Consider the following 23218-nt stretch of genomic DNA (forward strand, 5'->3'; position numbering starts at 1 on the left):
AAAACCACAAAATGCTTAAATGGAGAAAACTCCTGTCCCAATCACGTGCAACGCCTTGTGCCACTTCTTCTGTCAAGATTTTGCGCCCACCACCATGACGCTATGGCTGTGGCCTCTGCCTGAACGTCCTGCCCACTTCGCTGAAGACCTCTCAGCCCAGCTGAACACTGTCCCAGCCATGATGGCTTCACTTGAGATCCCCCAGGACCTTGAGCTCACCTCCACTTACTGGTTACTAAGCTGTATCCAACGCTCGAAGGACACTCCCTAAAACCCAGAACTTGACCTCACTCAGGAAGGAACCCTGTCTTCGTTCAGCTGTGTGCCCAGCCCAGGCACTCACATGTTTGCTGGATGTCCATTTCTTGTAGTTTACCCAGAAAAAATGCCAAAATGTTCTTCTTTTCCCCCACTGTAACTTCCACCACTGTCGATTTTTAACGACTCCCTCTGATTCTTTAATTCCTGTTATTACCAATAAAGTTCTGAGAAATGGTTTCACAAAAATGACAGAACTCTAGAATTCAGGTTTGTCTGATGAAATTATTCTTTAAATAAAGTTGTATAATACAAATTTCAAGACACAGTAAATGAAATACATTTGTAAAACCGCTTATGATTTTATATGAAAAAAAAAGTGCAGCACAAAGAAAATCTAGCTTCCTACACATTGCCCAACACATCCTGTTTAAAATACTGAGAACTAAATTCAAAACCAAGCAGTGTTAAATAATCTCCAAATGTCAGTGAATATAGTAGGTAACTTTGCTTTTGCTTAACTGAACACTCCACCCATGACTGTGATCCTGGGGGAAATGCTGGTCATAGGAAGTGTTACATATTACTCCAGGTAAATTATAACCACTCTAACTGATGGATGACAGTAGCTTAAAGCAGCTGGTGATTATTACACTCCACTTTTCTTTGAAGATGACAGCATGGTCACTTAAGAAAGTTGCCTTTTTAGGAAACTAGGCATCATTACCAGAGACCAGAGAACTGAGTCATAACAGGAAAACACTTGGTAGTACAATCACACATTACCTTTCTGACACGCTGTGAAGACAACACTGATACTAGACTGCTGCTGATATGAAACAGTTTATCAAATGTCTTGAAGCTTTTGTCTCTTATGTCTTAAAGAACTGCCAGCAAGGTCATGCTTACTGATCAGGAGTTCACTCTTCCAGAAACCTAAAAAACCACACCACATGTTCAATGAAAAATCTAAATGAAGTAATATTTTGGTCTGGTGGGCCAAATAAATGTAAAAAAGTATTAATAAAATACCTTCATTTTAACTTATTTTAAAAGTGATTAGGTGCCACCATTTGATTTTCTAGCCCAGCTAAAGAGAGGGGAGGCATAAAAATAGGCACACGTGATGCCTGACAGAAGAGACAGAAAGGCATTTAAAAAGAAAAGTGAAAACTCAGTAACACACTATTTGAGTCTAAATAGCAGGAAGCAACTCATGGCACTAACAAAATAAAATGTAGGAAAGAATTCAAAAGGGACACATCACATCGAGATGGCTTCACAGGTCTTTTTCTAGCCTTCAAAGAACAAGTAACTGCTCCTTTACGTAAGCTGTTCTAGAAGGAAAAATGTCCATGTCACTTTATGAAGATAATCAGCTCAAGAAGGTAATTCATAGTAGATCAGTCTTTGATGATCCTAGTTGCAAACATCCTAAACTAAACAGCAGCTAACAAATTTGTGATGTATTAAAAACAAATACATCAAGATATGAATTAACACCAGAAGTGCAAAGAAAAGCAAGAAATAAAAGACCAAACTTTCTATCTTAAGAAAAAAACCCAAGGTCAACTTTAAATTATTAAGAGTTCATTAAGAGGTTTTTTGCCTCCAATCAACATGGAAAAATATATACTAAATTTGTCCTCATACACATGTAAACAACTAAAAACCTGGACAAAATAATACTGAGTGACAGAAACCAGATACAAATGAGTACATAATGTGTAAGTCCATGTATATAGCCCTAAAAATCCAGAAGAGGTGAAAATAATCTAATGTGTTAAAAGTCAGAACAGTAGTTAAATCTTGAGATTTTACTTGAGAAGTTACAGCTGACACCACAGAAAAACAAAGGTTCAAAAGAGACTGCTACAAACAACTATATGCCAATAAAGTGGACATTCTACAAGAAACAGACCAACGCTTAGAAAAGTACAATCTAACAAGACTCAACCAGGAAGAAACAGAAAATATGAACAGACCAGTTACCAGTAATGAAATTGAATCAGTAATTTAGAAAACTCCCCACCAAAAAAGTCCAGGACCAGATGGTGTCACAGGTGAATTCTACTACACATTTAGAGAAGAGTTAACACCTATCCTTCTCAAACTATTCCAAAAAGTCACAGAAGAAGGAACACTTCTGAACCCATTCCACGAGGCCAGCATCACCCTGATACCCAAACCAGACAGAGATCACAAAAAAAGAATATTACAGGCCAATATCACTGGTGAACATAGACGGAAAAATCCTCAAGAAAATATTAGCAAACCAAATCCAACATTACATTAAAAGGATCATACACTATGATCAGGTGGGATTTATCCCCGGGATGCAAAGATTTTTCAACATCTGCAAATCAATCAATGTGATACACCACATCAACAAATCGCAGAATAAAAACCATGTGATCATCTCAATAGATGCAGAAAAAGCTTTTGATAAAACTCAACATCCATTTATGACAAAAGCTCTCCAGAAATGGGCACAGACGGAACATATTGCAACATAATAAAGGCCATATATGACAAACCCACAGCTAACATCACACTCAATGGTGAAAAGCTGAAAGCATTTCCTCTAAGATCAGGAATAAGACAAAGATGCCCACTCTTGCCGCTTTTATTCAACATAATTTCCAAAGTCCTAGCCACAGAAATCAGACAAGAAAAAGAAGTAAAACAGAATTCAAATTGGAAAGGAAGAAGTAAAACTGTCACTGTTTGCAGATGACATGATACTGTACATAGAAAATCCTAAAGACGCTACCAGAAAACTACTAGAGCTCATCAATGAATTTGGTAAAGTTTGGAATATAAATTTAATATACAGAAATCTGTGCATTTCTATACACTAACAATGGAAGATCAGAAAGAAAAATTAAGGAAACAAACTCACTTACCATCAGATCAAAAAGAGTAAAATACCTAAGAATAAACCTACCTAAGGAGGTAAAAGACCTGTACTTGGAAGAGAATAAGACACTGACAAAAGACACTGAAGATGACACAAACATGTGGAAAGCTATAGTGTGTTCATGGGTTGGAAGAATTAATATTGTTAAAATGCCCATACTACCCAAGGCAATCTACAGATTCAATGCAATCTCTATCAAAATACCAAGGGGATTTTTCATAGAACTAAGACAAATAACTTTAAAATTTGTATGCACACACAAAAGACCCTGAATAGCCAAAATAATCTTGAGAAAGAACAGAGCTGGAGGAATCTTGCTCCCTGACTTCAGACAATACTACATGGCTACAGTAATCAAAACAGTATGGTACTGGCACAAAAACAGACACATGGATCAATGAAACAGGATAGAGCCCAGAAATAAACTCACACACTTGTGGTCAATAATCTACAACAAAGGAGGCAAGAAAATACAATGGAGAGAAGAGAGTCTCTTCAATAAGTGGTGTTGGGAAAACTGGACAGATACATGTGAAACAATGAAATCAGAACATTTTCTAACACCATATGCAAAAAATAAATTTAAAATGTATTGAAGACCTAAATGAAAGACTGGAAACCATAAAACTCCTAGAAGAAAAATAGGCAGAACACTCTTTGACATAAATTTTAGCAATATTTTCTTAGATTCATCTCCTAAAGCAAAAGAAATGAAAGAAAGAAAAAAAACCAAAAAACAAATGGGACCTAATTAAACTTAAAAGCTTTTGCACAGCAAAGGAAACCATTGACAAAAATAGACAACCTACAGAATAGGAGAAAATATTTGCAAATGATGTGACTGATAAGGGGTTAATATCCAAAATATATAAACAGCTCATACAACTTAAAAAAAAACACAAAAACTCAGTAAAAAACAAGCAGAAGACCTGAACAGACATTTCTCCAAAGAGGACATGCAGGTGGCCAACAGGCACATAAAAAGATGCACGTGCACACTGTTAATCATCAGAGAATGCAAATTAAAACCACAATGAGATATCACCTCACACCTGTCAAAACGGCTACTGTCAAAAAGAACACAAGTAACAAATGTTGGAAAGGACGTGGAGAAAAGGGAACCCTCATACACTGTCAGTGAGAATATAAATTGGTGCATCAACTATGGAAAAGAATGGAGGTTCCTCAAAAAACTAAAAATAGAACTACTATATGATCCAGCAATTCCACTCCTGGGTAAGTACCCCAAAAAAACACAAAAACAGTAATTCAAGCAGATACATGCACCCCAATGTTCACAGCAGCACTATTCATAATAGCTAAGATATGGAAGCAACCTAAGTGTCCATCAACAGAAGAATGGATAAAGATGTGTGAGATACATATATATATATATATATATATAACAGTATTACTCGGCCATAAAAAAGAGTAAAAATTTGCCATTTGCAACAACATGGGTGGACTTCGAGGGTATTATGCTAAGTGAAGTAAGTCAGAGAAAGAAATACCATATGATATCACTTATATGTGGAATCTAAAAAATGCAACAAACTAGTGAATATAACAAAAAAGAAACAGATATAGAGAACAAACTAGTAGTTACCAGTGGGGAGAGGGAAGGGGAGGGGTGAGACAGGGAAGGGGATTAAGAGGTACAAACTACTATGTATAAAATAAATAAGCTACAAGAATGTACTGTACAACACAGGGAATATAGCCAGTATTTTGACTTTAAATGGAATACAATCTTTAAAAATTGTGAATCACCGTTGTACACCTGTGACTTATATAATATTGTACATCAACTATACTTTGATTATGAAAAAATGAAAAATGAAAAAAATGACGTTACTGATAATCATCTGCTTATTTTACATGGATTCAGAAGATACAACAAGTATAAACATACATGTATCTAATAAGAGAGCTGGAAAGCTGTCCTTTAAAGATGAGAAATGCCTGTTTGTGCCACTTCTGTTCAGCAAAATACTAGAACTGGCTTAGCCAACAGTTATGCAGGGAAAAGAAACAAAAGGAATCCAAACTGGAAAGGAAGAAGTAAAACTACTTCTCTTTGCAAACGACATGATCCTATTACATAGAAAATTCTGAAGAACACACACACACACACACACGTACAATTTGTTAAAACTAATAAACACATTCAGGATACAAAGTCTACAAACAAAAACCAGTTCTAACTCTATACACTAGAAATGAATAATCCAAAAATAAAATTAAGAAAACAATTCCATTCACAAAAGCATTGAAAAGAATAAAATACTTAGGAATAAACTTAACCAAGGAGGTGAAAGACTTGTACAATGGAGACTGTAAAACACTGCTGAAAGACATTAAAGATAAATAAATGAAAAGACATCCTGTGTTTATGGATCAGACATAATATTAAGAAGACACACAAATTCAATGAAATCCCTATCAAAATCCCAATGGTTTTTTTGTCCCAGAAATGGAAAAAAGAAAAACCCTAAAATTAATATGGAAATTCAAGGAACCCAAAATAGTCAAAAGAACCATGAAAAATAACAAAGTCGGAGAACTCACACTTCCCTACTTCAAAACTTATTACAAAACTAGTTAACAAAACAGTGTGGCACTAGCATACAGACACACACAGGGACCAAAGGAACAGAGTTCAGAGCCCAGAGCCCACCCTCATATTTATCATCAGTTCAACACGGGCACCAAGACCATTCAACAGGACAAGGACAATAGTTTCTTCAAGAAATGGTGCTGGGAAACTGGACATCCACATGTAGAAGAATGAAGCGGGACCTCACACCATATACAAAAATTAACTCAAAATGGATCAAGGACCTAACTGTGAGACTTAAAACTATAAAAATCTCAGAAGAAGACATAGTGAAACTCTGCATAACCTTGGATTTAGCAAGTTTCTTAAATATGACACCAAAAGCACAGTCTACAAAAGTCAAAGATGAAAGAAAAAAATAAATTGGATTTCATTAATTTAAAAACTTTTGGGTATCAAAGTACATAATTAAGGGAGTCAAAAGACAACTCAAAAAATGGGAGAAAATACATGCATACTTTGGACCTAACAATGGTTTAATATCAAAAATCCACAAAGCACTCCGGCAACTCAACAAGATAAACAACTCCATTTAAAAGTGCGCAAAGGATCTGAATAGACATTTCTCCAAAGAAGAAACACAAATGGCCAATGAGCACAGGAGAAGCTGTTCAACATCACTAGTCACTAGGGGAATGCAAATCAACCAAAATGAGGTGTTACTTCCACCTACTATGATGGCTACAGTCAATACAAAAAACAAAAAAACCCAGTAAAAACCAGCAGTGAGGATGCGGAGAAACTGAAATCCTCATGCACTGTTGGTGGGAATGTAAAATAGTGCAGCCACTGTGAAAAAAGTGTGCCACATCCTCAAAAAGTTAATATTGCCAGTAGCTAAAAGGTGAAAACAACCCAAGTGTCCACCAACAGATAAACGGTAGGTAAGTGGTAAACATACACATACTGGAATAGCATTCAGCCACAACACTATGGAATGAAGTTCTGATAAAAGCTCCAACATGCTAATATTATGCTAAATAAAATGAATGAAACAGAAGAGGACAAATACTGTATGATTCCACTTACATGAAATTATCCAGAATAGGCAAATTCAGAGACAGAAATTAGCTTAGAGGTTACCACAGGCTGAAGGCGGGACGAGTGGGGAATTACTGCTTAATGGGGACAAAGTTTCTGTTTGCAGTGATGAAGAAAAGCTGGAAATAAATGCCACTAAATTATACACTTGAAAACGGTGAAAAAGGCTATCTGTCCGCACCTGCACACACGTTGTTTCTCAGCGCATTAGGTGAGCAGAGGCAGAGCCCCGTACACGAACCCCCCCCAACACCTGTCTCGCACTAAGTGGTGCAGCTGTCACCAACAGCGCTCGCGATTGTTCACTGAAGGCCACAGTTTATGTCCTGTGCACTTCACCAAAAGGAAAGTCACAGGGACACAGGAGCCCAGCTCAGAGAGCTCCAATGGCCAAAGCTGAAACAACTGAAGCCACAAAATAAATAATATTAGTACAGAATTTTAACCTAAAATAGGAAATATATATAACAGCAGTCTACACTGATAAATAAATAAATGGGATAAATAAAACGAATAAATAAATTGGAGAGAAGAGATGAAATTTCATTACAGAAAAATTCCAAATAATATGTGCAGATACCCCCACCCCACAATCCCGAGGATGGAGCTTAAACCCTAGTCCGACGGAGGGTGGGCTGGGCCTAGTGATTGACATCTAAGAACACAGCACAGCAAGGGAAACGCTGACTACAGTGCAGAGGCCTGGCAGACACCACTGTCACCAGGGACAAGGCCAACACCTCCTGCGGGCACCACGCTGGCCTTGGGCACCCTGACGTGATGTGAGGAGAAAGGTACTTCACAACTGAGGTATTTTCCCCAAAACCCTTAACCCTAGTCTAATCATGAGAAATACTCAAAACTAGTTAACAAAACAATCATGAGACGTACTCAAAACAAACTCAAAATTGAGGGACATTCTAGAAAATATCTGACAAGTCCTCCTCAAAACTGTTCAGCTCATGACAGACAAGAGGTGCCTGGGGGAAGTGGAGACTGGGCCGTGTGGCCCCTGGGCACAGGCACAGGAAGAGGACATCAGTGGGAAAATGGGTGATACCCAAGAGTCTGGAGTTTAGCTGCTGGAAACATACCAACGTGGGTTTCTTAGTCATGATAAAAGTCCCATGGGATGCAAGATGTTATCAACGGGGGACCAGGTGAGGATGTACGGAAGCTCTCTGTACGACCTTTGCAGGTTTTCTGTAAATCTAAAATTAGTCCAAAATAAAAATCTACTGAGAAAGAAAAAAAGACGTAAACGAGGGTTTACCTTCTTTATTTCACTTCATATAGCTATTCTGTAGGGCCAGAAAACATGTGCTGCAAAGGTGTGCCATCCAGTCCCTCAGGCCAGGTCTCCACTCCCGAATGCAGACGTGTGGCTGGGGTGCGTGATGAGCGTGATGAGCGACGGGCAACTCTCGAGCCACAGGAGGATGAAACGCTGACCTCTCCAGGACGGCGTGGAAGCGGCCCGCATGGAATCACATACTGTGGTCCGACATGGACGTCTCTAACATCATGTCGCTTTCATTCATTTCAATTTCAAATGCTTCCTCCAAGGAAGGTCTGGAATCTGGAGTCTTCCTTGAGGCCACCAGCGGCGCAAGCCCTGCTTCCTCCACAGTCTGTTTTTCTGCCTCAAATTCCCTGAAATCCCACGGGGGTGAGATAATGTTTTTTAGCGTCTTCATTGTATGCACATCAAAGTCGTAGCACTTTAACTTGTCTTTAATGTCTGCTCCTAGAAAGAGAGAAATGCCAGAGTAAGAACAAAGTAAGAGATTCCACTTACCTGCCATTTCCATCGATACATAACACTGCTCCGTCATTTAGGCCGAATGTACTTTCAGGGGCACAAGCACAGCTTGGGAGAAAGACGTTCCAGTCACTCCCCTGCTCTTTTGATTCTTACTATGAAGGGCGACGGCCGGGAGGACGTTCAGAAGCACAGGCAGGTTCGGCCTAGTGGGGCTCAGCAGCCTCCGCAACTCCGAGGCCATTACCTTTGTGAGGACAGGTAAAACATCTGTCCCACTCAGCACTGTTTCTCCAGACCTTGCCTAACTTCATAGGACTTCTGCATTTAAGCCTTACAACTCCTCCTCGGACAAGCGTGGAAACTAAGCCTCACACTGGCCCCAAAGCCACTACTGAGTGGTAAAGCTGAGATTCCAGCCCAAGGTCTTCAGGATGACAGAGTTCAAGTCCCTTCTTTGTTTTTTAAGTTTTAAAAAATTGAGCCATGACATACAATCCAAAAAGCGTGCACAGCTAGGTGACTTCTCACCTATGTGCACACCCACATCAGCACCACCAGACTAAAACAGAACACTCCCAGCTCTTAGAAAACCTCCTCAGGCCTCTCTAATGAACACTTCCCTTTTCAATCACTGCTCCAATTCTTCTACCACCGATTAGTTTTGCTTATCACTGATCTCCATAAAAATGGAATTAATCATATATATATTCTTTTCTGGTCAAAATCTGTGAGATTCACACATGCCACAACACGACTCAGCAGCTGGTCCCTGAAGTGCGCAGTGGTCTCCATCTCCTACTGACGCACAGTCGGTCATGTGCAGGAGACACTGCCAGGAATGAAGCTGCTGTGTGCAATCTTGCGAGTGAATACCAACTCACTGAGCCACCTGTTTCTCCTGGGCATAACCCAGGAGCATAACCGCTACATCATAAAGTCGGTGTGGCAGGTCACTCACTGCCCTAACCACCCCCAACGAGCCACACCTCCCATCACCCATGCCCCTGACCCTGACCCTCCTGTGTGGACTCTGCACATAGTCGCGTCGCTCGTTCTGATGTACAGAATGCGATGAAAGTGACTTTGTGCGACTCCCAGTATCTTGAAGGTTTGGATACTGCCCCTCGGGACCCTGAGGCCACGGTGCTATGAAGAGACTGGGATACAGACCCACGGAGAGCCCAGCTGTTCCAGTGAGAACCCCACAGACGAGGCCATTCTGGACGTCGGCCCCACCAAGTGAACGAGACCACCAAGCAAGCCAGCCAGCCCGCAGGCTGCGAGGAGCAGTGTGTCTCTGTGGTTGGAGCAGCATCAGGCGGCAACAGGTAACAGATATGACAGGCCTGCTACACGTCAGCAGCTGTGTTGTTAAACAGTTTTCCAAAGAGGTTTTACCTGCTGGACCCCACCAACAACCAGTAATGCACGCGTCATCACCAACACTAGGAGCTACCGGCACCTCGCACCTTTAGCCACTCTGGCAGGTCCACAGTGCTGCCTCACTGTGGTTTCTGCTTCACTTTCCTGGTAAGTAATGGTACTGAGCACCTTCATTTGCTTTCTAATTATCTGAATGTCCTCTTTGGTGAAGCTCCTGTTCAAGTATTTTGCCCATTTTTGGCTGAACTTTCCCTTACTGTAGGATTTCGTATTCACGACACAAGTTCTCTGATAAGCCTATATATTGTGGTGACTTCTCCTGGTCTATGATATGCCATTTTGCTCTGTTAATAGTGTTTTTGGATAAACATTAGTTCTTAATTTTATTGAAGCCTAATTTACCATCTTTTCCTCCTAACAGCTTTTACATCCTGTTAAAGAAATCTTTGCCTACCCCGAAGTCCAGGTCTCAAAACTTAACCTCACTGAAACCCTCCTTACCTTAAAATGTTCGTAACTAAATGACGCCCAAGTGCAGCAACTCCATACAAGCTTATCTTATGACTCGCTAATCTTAAAAAAAAAAAAAAGTTAAAGAACTATCTAGCGCTGTAATATGAATGTAAGCCGACTTACTGTCCCACTGAAGCGCAAAGATTAACATGCTACACTTTGCTTACTTGTTTATTAGAAAAATCTCTCAAGATTTCTTTCAGTGTTGCAATTAGATTGATTCCTGTACATCACACTGCTTTATGCGTATTCTGTAACAGTATTTTGCTTATAGTAGTACTCAACTTTAAACTGAATGGACACTTAATGAATCACTAATTCCCACAACATTGTTCAACTGAAATAAATGAAGTTCCTTGATATTAACGCAGTTAGGATGATTAGAAAGATAAACTGAGGACAGTGCATGAGAATTTGAGAAACCTAAACAGAGATAAACGACAGTCTAAACAACGGAATACAACATCAACAAGAATAATTATAATCTCACCAATATAGGCTTCAGAGTCACCAATGTACATTTCAATGCAGTGACCAAGCATCGTGACAGAAAAGGTGTCATCTCGCCGAAGACCCAGGGCCTGCCAGGAAAGACGCAGCTTGGTTATTACAGGAAAACTTACTTCCTTCTCTTTGGCTAAAAATAGTCCCACAGGACGCAATTCAACATACTCCAGGGAATCCAGGATGGGGGTGGAGGAAGTGAGAGTTGTGGGGACACAGCCATCACCAGGGGACATGTCTCGATACTGCTGAAACTGGGTGACAGGACACAGAGGGTCATCACACTGTTCTTTTCCTTTTCTGTGTCTGAAACTCCCTCCTCCAGAAGATGGTAAAGACTCCACCTCCACAGAGAGCCCTTTGTTATTAACTAAATCACAGAAGACACGTACAGACATCTGAAAGGCCACATGAACTATAAAGCTGCCAGTCACACTTGTGAGTCGCTCCATGCGTGCTCTAGGTGTCTCAGCGGTTCCTCAGGATCATCCTGCCTGAAAGTCTCTCTATCACTCACAAATTTCACCTTTAAAACACAGAATTTTCTCATATTTTATCTCTTTCTCCAAATACAGTTATTTCACCATTTTTTTCAAATTCTAGCACTTCTGAACTGGGGAAGTCTTTCAACCGGAGGTTCCTTAGTACTGCGGTCAGCCAGCCACAGCTGTGATCAGGGTACCTGCATCAGCATTGTGGACTTGGTGGCCTCGTTGGTGGCATGCACTAGACCACAGACCACGTGAGGAACACTTAAAGAAGACACCTGAGTTGTGGCTGTCATCTAAAAACCTTCTGGTGACCCTTTCTGGCAGAGCCAATGCCACTGGCCGGGAGGAACCTGAAGGAAGAGTGGGGTGTGAGCACTGACACCAGGACACAATTTGGGGAAAACAGGAATATTGATTTAGAAGAACCAAACTCTGAGTGTGAAGAACTGAACATCTTTCATTTATATCTTCTTTTTTTATGTAGGTATTAGAGTGATCCCTGATAAAAATCTATGTCCTCATATGTCCAAAAGAACACTTTTTCTAAGTACAAAGAAAATCTGAAACAATAGGCTAGAACTGTGTTAAAGTTTAAATGGCAGCGTATTTGTTTCGTGTGATCATCTTACTTACTAATGGTGTCTCAGACTTGATGAAATACTGTGTATGGATTGAGAGAGTCTTTCCTTGTGATGAATGCAAACAGTTTGTCCATCTATTAATGCGGTCTGAGGGAATTAGTTACAGTCATAAATAGGCGAGCTCCCTGAGGGCTCCCACAGACGCACACCCAGCTGAGACTGCGCTGGCGAACACCCCAGACCCGCGTCTCACTGATATTCAGGACGGGTCTCACAACTGTTTCTATTCTGATGAGCACTGTACAACGTGCACAGACTCTTCTCTGCAAAGAAAACAATAAAATACAGGTTGCTTGAAGAATTTTAAAGCATAAACTTAAACTGTACTTTTGTAAAGTAACAAAACACTGCCTAGAAGAGATCTTAAAAAAAAAGTGGTAAATGTAACAAGATTTAAAGTTAGACACAAACGAGAGACATACTGTGTGGAAATAGTCAACAGCGTTCTCAAAGTTGCCCATCAGACTGTGAATGTACCCGATGGCAGAGTAGGTGGACGCGTTCTGAGGGATGAGCACGAGGGCCTGGCGGTGGTAGTCCAGGGCCTCCGTGTACTTCCTGTGAGGGAGGCAGGAGGGAGGAGGACAAGAGGAGAGAACAATCAGTGGATACCATGTCCGGAAAAGCATGCGCCTACAAGAACACACAAGAAAGAAACTCCTTCCTCTATCAGAGTAACGTCCAGACTGTGACAGCCTCCACCCCACCAGTGTGTCTAACCCCCTCCGTGTGTCCTCCTGCCTTCCCGCCGGGGTGGCACTCCTGCAGGGCTATCAGCTGCCTTCTGTGTGGGGCCTGGTGTGGAGCCTGGCGGGAGACTGAAAGCAGAGCCCCACTCTCGACCATCACCCAGCAGGGTCTTCTGGATGTGAAGACAAGCCCCCACACCAGTGGTGGTTAAAAGCAACCAGACAGCTATGCTTTAAGGTCCACAGGACTTACTGGGAGCAGCATGTCCCAAAACTCTCCGGAATCCTTGCCCTGTAAAACCTTTTGTGAGAAAAAGGTTTTGTGCTCAATAATGTTTGGGAAATGCTGCAGTTCATTAATAAATAGTAAAGACTCCAAGAAATCCTGAAAAACCTGCTAAATTCTGAGTAGCCTCAAGTTTCCCAAACTCATTTAACCAAAGAATCTATTTTTCAATTGTCATTGTTTGTCACATCACAAAACTGGTAACCACAGGAAAACAGAGAGTGAGGGATGGATACGGTTTTAATTGGGGCCTGCTGTCTTAATTCTCCCAATTCTGAACATTAAAAATTTTTAATCTAAGAAAATAAAAGTTATTATAATTCTCAATGTATTTCTAAAGTAAAATTATACCAACAGAGATGATAAAAACAATTATTTTGGTCCTTGTTAAATCTGAGTAGCCAAGTACAAGAAAGCTAGAGGATCTTATAAAATGTGGAAAAGGCTACACAAAAGTAAGCAAAGTTTTAGTCACAAAGAATATTTCTAAAAATGCTTTACTTCACTTACTTAAGTTTTCTGCAGACATGCCCCAAGTTGTTCAACAAAGGTTCCCATTTGTCAACTGTCACCTAAAACAGAGCAACATCAGATGCAGGGTTTACACTGTGCTTTTCAGCCCAAGCGTCTGCATCGGGCTGACTCAAGCATCTTCATGAGTGAGGGGCTCCCTCCTGGTGCTCCCACAGCACCAGGCAAGAGTGTCCAGCGCCTCCAGCTTCCCTACCAGACGAGACATCCTGAGGACTCCAGTATCCCAACAGTACAACTTGTCAAGGAGCCCTCTGTGCTGAAGAAGTTCAAATTTACCTCCAGGCCAGAGCTTTCCATCTGCCTCCCAAATATCTCTACTCAGAAATCTCACAAGTACTTCAACCCCAATGAGCCACATGCTGAACTCTTACGCTGTCTCTCCTGCCATCCCAGCTCCCCAGTGTCACCCCTGCCCTCAGCACCCACGTCCTCCCTGACCGCTCCAGGGTCACCGAGACCTGTTCATCAGCCTCTTCATCAGAACTGCACCCCCATTAACAAGACCTGTGGGCCTCGTGAGTCTGACCGGACTGCCCGTCCTAACCCTCTCACTGTCCTGCCACCTCAGGACAAGGCGCAAACTCTCACGTTGTCTTTAAGGTCCCTGAAGACCTGCACTCAGCCCTCCCACCCTGTTTCTTGACATTCTCTGTGAGCTCAAAATCCGCGCCACACTGACCCAGCTCCAACTTCACATGCACCATTCTCTACACCTGAAAACACCCCTTTCCTTATTTCTGCCGCCTGCTGTCCAACCGTCCTTTAGAACTGAGGTGCGTGTCCTCGTGGCCGCGAGGCCTCCTGGACCTGCCCTCAAGTCTGCGAGGCCTCCCTTACTCCATCCACCAGAGCGGGTCCGTGCACTGTCATCACTGCCAGTTTACTTGTGCACGCGCCCGACAGACCTGAAGACAGTCAACACCGAACCATTCTCTGTTCCCTCCCAATGCACAGCTCAGAGCCTCAGACACAGCTGACGTGAGCAGTGAGTCAGGACCAGGTGAACAAACACACCTGGGCCGCACTCTCTGCCCTGGGCCTGGCTCTAGGAGGCACTGCCCACGTCGGCAAAATAAATCCTTAATGATTCCTGGGCACAACTGCTTTCCTGTGGCTACTCTGACATTTGCTGCAGTTTATAACTAAGTCACACAGTATCTCCCCCTCTGCATATAACCCTTTAATGGGCATTCTGAAAGTTTAATAGTCTTGTGCTTTCGTAATTAAACCATTACTTTAAATGTCTGTAAGAATCCAGTGTCTTCTGATCATCAAAGCACACAGTTCAAGTTTAAGTGTGCTTTAGGACAGTGCAGCCCAAACTTCTCTGTGCCTGAGAACCACCTGGGGACCTTGCTAACCCTGCAGACCCTGGCTCAGTAGGAGTGAGGGTCTGCACCTCTAACGAGCTCTAAGGTCCAGTCTGATGCGGCTGGTCCAGTCTTGAGTAGCAAGGTCCTAAGGGATTCAACCCTTTGAAAACTGGCAAGGTGGTAAGTGGCAACCTATACTCCAGAAACATGTATTGCCCAGCCCACCAGAGGCTGAGCTGTGGAAGAGCCTGTTTCACGTACCTCCACGTGCAGACACTCAGAAGTACAGTGTTTCTAAGCTCATCTGACAAATAAGAAGACAGCAAAGTAAACAAAGCTCTGTCTCCAGGGACAGGTAAACTGCCACCTGGCAGGGCCCCGGGGAGCTGTGTCTGCCTCAGGAAAGAGGAACTCGCAACGAAGGAAGATGCGGGCTGTGGGCAAGTGTGCCAGACAGGAACAGAACGAAACTGGGAAGTGATAATCAGACAGAATAAAACAACACAGGTGAGAATAAAAAGAACCAGGAACCAAAGAGTGGCAACAAGCAAGCCCACAACCCCAGAAGCTCACAGTATCTAAAGCTGTTGTCATTTTAATGTAACACCAGTGCTGACACAGCCACGCTGGCTGGAAAGTTTGTTAGCACAAATTCACACATGCTTCACACGACGGACCCTAGTTAAAGGCCTAAATACGCATCAAGTACCAGGTAAGGAAGCGCAATGAGAGGTCTTATTTAATGACATCTAACCCTTTTCCGCATCCCAGATTCCTGGAATCAAAGACGAGGTTCTTAAGTTCTCAAAAAGGACATGCTGGATGCCACAGTGCCTACCAGCTTCCACTAATCATCACATATTTCCCATATCAAATATATTCTGTCTAATCCCACAGCCCAAAACTAGAGCCTCTTAAGAAGCAAACAGCCAACACCTGCCCTCTCAATTAGAAACAAACTCACTTTGCACCATGTGGAAAAACACTTTGCACCAGGACAGGTCAAACATTAACAAACACCTGCTATGATAAACACTAGGTTATTACATTCAAGGCAAGACACACTGTCTAACAGTATTTTTTTTTCATTTAATAATAAACACAATTATGAGTGTGTGTGTGTGTATTTACAGGAATTACATAGAATACCTCATTGCCAATTGCTTTGATTTTTTCCAAAGCATCGAGAAACCATTTTTCCGCTGTTTTCCATCTGAAATAGAGGGGAAAAGGTTGCAGGTTATTCAAAATTAGCATGTACAAACATTTTAAGAAAAATGTATCTCTTTCCAGTAATATTGAGATACAAGTAAACTTCTGAAAATAGTTTATTAAAATTCAAATTTAAGTGAGATAAATGACTCAACATCACAAGAGGCGATGATTTTAGGAGATACAGCATATTCTCAACATTCTAGGAAATTATCTTCTGCGAAGTCACTGTGAGCCCCACTCCAGCCAGTGCCAAACACCCGCTCCTGGGGATAGACTGCAAACTCTGCTCACATCTTCACCACGTGCTCAGTGTATCTGTTCCGTACCTGCTTCTCTTTGGCAACACCTTACTTAGCGTATGGTGCTGACTCACAGCCCTGAGCCCACGCCAGCAGCACAACCACCCCACCCCCCGCCACCAGGGCTCATTGGACATGTGTTCTGCCCAGCACCCGCCTCCATGCTTCGGACACTACCTGGCACCTCAGCACTCCATCTGGGAGCACTTTAAACAGTGAAATAGCCAACAAAAGGCACAAAAATGGGGGGGGGGGGGCACCAAATGGACTGCAGAAAGAACACTTGCTCACAGTATAGGGGTGGAAACAAGAAGGCAGAACAACTTGTTTGACCTCCACTGGGACACACCCTCGTTCGCATATGTGAAAACACTGTCAAGTACCGACTTCAGGGTGACAAATAAATTGACTGCATATTAAATTGTTACTATACATTATTAAAAAGGCTCCAAACTCTTTTATAAATACTAGATAATCCAGTTTTTAGAATACACACAAAAAACACTACAGTAGTACTAATTTACTGTTTTAAAATTTATATAGTTTAGTGCAAAGGACTATAGATAGTTCTTTTTCTAATTGACACTGAACTACTTATTCTATAAATATTCAAGACTACAGTAATGCTTCAGCTACCGACCAGGAAACTCAGAAACTGGGTCATTTTAATTGGTTTCATTTTCAGATTAACTGGTAACTGAAAAAGAAGTATTTCTGTTTCAAAATTGTGCGAAATCTTTCTCAAACGTGTGAACCAAACTCCTAGCCAACAAAGAGATGACCAAGGATTCCACAGGGCCTCCAGGCCAACCTGTGGGCTCCAGTGACTTGACAGAGTTGGCAACAACTGTCCCATCCTAGAACTAACAGCTGGTGACAGCCCACAGCAAAGGAGACCAAAACTCAGGCTTAGCATTTCTAAAGAATTCCAAGGTAACACTTGTTATTCTCTTTAACTGTCCACCTCCTTCCCTAAAATAAACATCTATGAAGAGTCACTCTGATCAGTTAAGCTCTAGTGATGAAGGTTCTGTTCTGTTTACAGAAGAGGAGCAGAAGGGCTTGGGCCTTTCAGTACTTACTCTCCATTCTGAAACGCAACCACGCCAACCTCATGCATAACAAATGGATCTTCTGGTGCGATGCTTAGAGCTTGGCCGAAGAATCTTTCAGCCAGTTTTGAGTTATTGGTCAATCCATATTCTAATCCAATATAAAGCATTGGCAAATGACACCTAAAAATATTGGAAAATTTCACATATTCAACACCAAAAGCTTTGTAACTTAGCAGATGTCAAATCCCACCTGCAAAAATAATTTTAAAACCTTCCCTTTTTTCTAACACTTCATTTACTTATATTTAATGAATGTTTAATGGGCTTTTAGACTAATCAGCTGCCACTTCTAGACTCTATCAGCAACCTGTTTACCCTTATTTTTCATTCTTCTGTAGTAAAAAACAAAAACAAAACCCTCTAAAGTAGAAGGGCTGGCCCCCAGCAGACTGTCTTCTTCCTTCTCCTTCCCTGACTCAGCGACGTTCACCCCTCACGACTGCGTTCAAGTTCCACTTCCCTTTGCGAAGCTGCTTCGGACCCTCCACCTAAACAGCTCTGCATTCCTTCAGTTGCTATGGGTGTGCGCTGAAGAGCTCAGAACCGCGTCGTGCGCACCCTATTTTCATGCCTCTGTAGCAGTCCAGGCCCAGAATAACTAACCTTAACTGAACTTTCATCTCCTCACCCTATCAGACCAGGGAGCACAGGAAGATAACCTTTCTTTGAAGACGGATTTGACCCCGTCCACGCGATGTGCACTGGCTCTAATCTGCAATTACGACTGAAGTCAGACTGTCCTGTCTACAGAAGGGTCGTGAAGAGCCTCTACATGTGTTTACCTGGAGGAAGTACTTCCGAAATGCAGTTAGGAGCTCCAAAAGTCTATTCCTCCAACAACTGTCAGAATAAACTCCAGAACTTTGGAAGTTACCCAACAGCTTACAACAGTCTGAGGAGTATTTACTCTAGAAAAAACAGCTGAGTCTCAGAACGGCAAACCCTGTGACACTGAACTTGTCCGATTCTCACCTCCTTTTCCCCAGCTCCACACCAGCTGAGAAAACTAGCAGCCTGGCAGCCACTGGAGGGGACAAAATGCATCTGGGGCTCCTGAAACACTGACAGAGGACTGTCACAATGTGCCCCATCTGGTAGATCCTTGGAAAGGCCCATTCATGGCTTATCTCTATCTGATCTGACTCAGAGCTCACCCAGAAAAACATCTACCTACCAGGGCATTTGTTGAAAAGAACTGGTGGTAACTGTTTAACATGAACCTGAGGCAGCTGTACCAACTGAGGCAAACAAGAGGCTGACCAAAACCTTACAGGAAATCTGGGGAACAAATGTCCGTAAGGGGTTTGAAGAACCCCAACATATTCCTAGGGACCCAGAAGGCCACACACAGGGCCATACGCATGCACAGGAAAGGCTGGAGAAGGCCCCAATCTCCCATCTCTGGATGACCCTGGGGCTCAGTGCAAGCAGTAAGTGTAGAGGGCTAGGCAGAAGTATCAGCCATGGGAACACTGCCGGCATGCCCTTGTACAGAGCAGGGTCCTTCAGAAGAGGGGGAGACTCATTTCAAGCTTGGAAAGAACCTGTCATGTGGCCTCATGTGATGAAGGACACAGACTTCACAGAACTTTTAAAAGTCCAGCAAAGTCATCAAATAAATAGCCACAACAAATAGCAAGAACAAACTCTGGGGTAGAGCAGGGTCAATCTGATTTCCAGAACTGCCACATTATATTGCTTGAAATGTCCAGTTACAATAAAAAATAAAGAGACACACAAAGAAACAGGCAAGTACGGCAACACACAGGGGGACAAAGGCAGGCCACAGAAACTACTCCGGAGGAAGACCACACACTGGGTTTACCAGAGAAACACTGTAAGCTATTTTTAATACCCGAAGAACTAAAGGGAATTATGTCTACAAAACTCAAGTAAGAGAACAAGGTCTCACCAAACATGACAACAACAGATACAAGTTATAACAAAGAACCAAACAGAAAATCTGGAGCTGAAAAGTAAAATAACTAAATAAAAAACTTACTAGGAGAGTTCATCGGTAGTTCGAACAGGCAGAAGAAATCCGTGAACATGAGTAAGATCAAATGATTACCCAGTCTGAGGAGCAGACAAAGGAATGAAAGGAAGGAACAGTCCCACAAGCTTTTGGGACACCATCAAGCACTTCAACACATGCACGATGGCCCCAGAGGGCGAAGGGGGAAAGGAAGGGGTGGGGAAAGAAAGAATACTGAAAGCAAACAACACTTGGGCCAAACACATCCCAAAGCTCAAAAACCTCCCAAGCAATCCCTACCTAGACAAACCACAGTCAAACCACTGAAAAAGACTAAATAAGTAAGTAAACAATAAACTAATAATCTTTAAAGCAGTAACAAAATGTAACTAATAACATACAAGAGATACCAGATAAGATTAACACCTGACTTCTAATCAAATACCTGAAGGCCAAGAAGGCAGATGGATGACACTCAAAGGAAGAAAAAGAATGACAATCAAGAATTTTATATTCAGCAAAACTATCTCTTAAAAATGGAGGTGAAATTAAAACATTCTCAGAAACAGAAACTGAGAAATTCTATTTCAGACTCATTAAGAAACACTAAAGGAAGTTCTTATAGCTGAAAGGAAGTGACCCCAGGCAGTAATTCAAATCCACATTAAAAAACAAGCACCAGTAAAGGTGAATATGTAATTATCACACAGCAAAGTCTATAAATAAACAGCCTTCTGTGTGTGGAAGACGAAGCCTTCCACACACAGAAGCGTGATGCTCCCAACAACAGCGCTGGGGCAGGGAGGGCAGAGCTGTGCTGGAGTGAGGAAGCCACCCCGACAGCATCTTCATCCACAGGCACAAAGGAAGAAGGCTTGAGACGGTAAAAAGGGTTAATATAACAACAGTGAGAATATATACCTGCTCTCCTTTCCTCTCAAAGCCTCATTGAAAACAATACCACACACGGAGATAACCCTAACAACGCATTACAGAGAACTCGCTGTTAGCAGACCAGCCCAACAAGAAACAGTGATGAGAGCCCCACGGGCCAAAATGAAAGAACACGAGACAGTAACTCAAATCCATGTAAAAGAGTAAAGAGTTCAAAGGAACAACACAGGTAAGCATAAGAAAGTATACATGTATTTCTGTTTGCAACTCTTCTGATCTATTGACATTAAGTTGGCGCCCTAAGGTAAGAAATAAATTTGAATTTTGTCCCTGGTTGCTGGCACAGATTTCCTGAATAACGGGAGCCCCTCTGATCACACCCAGGTTTATCTCAGGCCACCAGGAAGATAAAGGAATGTGAGAGCTGGAACTTCTAGGCCTACGTACAGACCTCCTAGAAGAGGAAGCTGGAGCCTGAGCTCCGTGAAAACTCTTGGACAATGAGACTCGGAGAGCCTCTGGGCTGCCGAGCACATGGAGGTGCTGGGAGGGTGGTGTGCCCCCACGCACACACCCTGCCCTGTGCATCTCTTCCACTGGGCTGCTCCTGAGCTACATCACTTATAATAAGCAAAACGCCTTTCTGAGTTCTGTGAGTTCTTCTGGCATATTATCAAACCTTAGGAGGGGGTTGTGGGAACCTGAGTAGTAGTCGTCAGGCCGAAGTACAAGTGGCCCAGGATTTGCAACTGGCATCTAGAGTGGGGAGGGGCAGTCTTACAGACTGAGCCCTTAACCTACGAGGTCTGCACTACCTCTGGATGGTCAGTGTCAGAACTGAGTGGACCTGTAGGTCCCAGCTGGTGTCTAGAGAATCAGAGAACTGGTTGCTGGTATTGAAAAGCACCCTAGTTGGTATTAATCCAAACTAGATTGATTTAAGGTGTTAATTATCACCCCCAAGATAACCACTTTAAAAAAAAAAACCCTCAAAAAACGTACAACATTAAAAAAACAATTAAAATGGTACATTACAAAATATCTAACCAAAAAAATAGTGAGGAATAGAAGAAAAAGACGTATGACATAAAAACAGACCAAAATGCCAAACATAGATCTTACCTCATCTGTAACTGTATTACACATAAATGGATAAAATTCCATCAAAAGGCAAGAAACTGGCAGAATCAATAATAAAGCCATTATCCAACTATTTGTTGTCTACAAGAGACATACTTTAGATTCAAAAAACACAAACAAGTTGAAAGTAAAAGGATGGAAAAAGATATACCAAGCAATTAGTAACCAAAATAGAGCAGGAGTGGCTATACTATCAGAGAAAATAGACTTAAGACAAAATTTATCACCAGAAGCAACAAAGGACATTTTATAACAATAAAAGGCCCAATCCATCAAGAATCTAACAACAAAGACCCAAAATACAGGTAGCAAAAACTGCCAGAACTGTAGGGAAAAACAGACAATTCAACCATAATAGCTGGAGACTTCAATACAGGGACCCCCGCTGTTCGAAGGTGTGCTTCATACCACCTCACTTTTGCAAGAGGTCTATCTGGCTGGCTAACCAAAGGAAATCTGAAGAGGATTTCTGCCTTTAAGACAAAGAAAACTGCTTCCTCACTGTCTGCAATTTCAGCTTACAAAAGGTTTCACAGGAGCACTTTACTTGCAAAAAGTGGGGAAACCTGTACCCCACTTGCAATAATGGACAGGATATCGAGGCAGAAGATCAACAAAAAAACAGAAGACTCGGACGACACTACAACCCAATCAGGCTCCAGGGACAGTGACAGGACGCTGCATCCAGCACAAGCAGAAGTCTCGAGTGCACCTGGAACATCCTCTAGGGCAGACGACGTGAGGTCATAAAACAAGGCCCAATAAATTTAAAGACAGACATCACACAGAGCATGTTCTCCAACCACAACGGAGTTATGCTAGAAATCGTAACTGAAGATCTGGGCAATTCACAAATATGTGAAAATTAGACAACACACTCTTAAATAGCCAGTGGCTCAAAGAATCATAAAGAAAATTTAAAAACATGTATGCAATTCCAAACAATTACCCAAACACAGGGCACGTTAAGAAAATGCAAAGCTGTTCTGGTGTGAAAGTGAAACTGAGAGAGAAATAATGCTTATCCTCATGAGCCAGTTTGAAAGTTTAACTAGAAGAGCGCCAAACTGGAAAACATTAAAGGTATTAATTACGTCACTGATTATCACTGGTTTTGATTCTTAGCTACTAACTACCTAGTAACTAGTAATAAGTATTCTGGAATTGAACATCCAGGATAGCAAAATAAAATCAGCAGACCTGAATATGTGGTCATAAAAAACACAGTCAGTCACTTTTTTCTGCCAGTTCACCAGCCTGATAGACTAGGGGTGCGTGCAGACACTGGAGTCAAGCTTCAGCAAAGCACCAGGAAGGGCTCATACCCAGTGGGCTCCCGTCCGCACAGGAAGGACTGGGTATGAGCACCACTGAGGTGGAGCAGTACTGAGCTGAACAGCTCTAATCTGGAGGAGTAGTCTAGTGATATGCTAGTATTATGGACTTGGGACTGAATGCATGTGTCTTCCCCTAGAGCCACACATTAAGTCCTAACTCCCAATGACTGTATTTGGAGAGAGGGCCTGTGAAGAAATAATAAAGGTTAAATGAGGGCAGAAGGGCAGGGCCCTAACACAAGAGGACTGGTGCCCTTATAAGAGGAAGAGACACCAGACCTAGTTCTC

The 23218-nt window shown here is 42.2% G+C and overlaps 1 protein-coding gene across 4 annotated transcripts in view; it reads right to left on the reverse strand.

The window, feature by feature from the left end:
• CDC16 (cell division cycle 16) overlaps positions 1-23218 on the reverse strand; it is a 38822-nt gene that overhangs the window by 2879 nt on the left and 12725 nt on the right. For 2 of the 4 annotated variants that reach the window (XM_064492913.1, XM_031466399.2), the window contains 5 exons: positions 16105-16168; positions 13619-13680; positions 12556-12691; positions 10988-11078; positions 8100-8583 (listed from right to left, as the gene is read on the reverse strand). In XM_064492913.1, coding sequence (XP_064348983.1) covers positions 8324-8583; positions 10988-11078; positions 12556-12691; positions 13619-13680; positions 16105-16168 — 613 coding nt within the window. In that variant the 3' untranslated portion in view covers positions 8100-8323. Of the gene's footprint in view, positions 1-8099; positions 8584-10987; positions 11079-12555; positions 12692-13618; positions 13681-16104; positions 16169-17551; positions 17705-23218 lie in introns of those variants that run through there. The other 2 variants (XR_004141289.2, XM_031466398.2) reach the window with 2 other exon arrangements.

This window comes from Camelus dromedarius, chromosome 13, assembly GCF_036321535.1.
Source record: "Camelus dromedarius isolate mCamDro1 chromosome 13, mCamDro1.pat, whole genome shotgun sequence".
NCBI classification, from domain to species: domain Eukaryota; kingdom Metazoa; phylum Chordata; class Mammalia; order Artiodactyla; family Camelidae; genus Camelus; species Camelus dromedarius.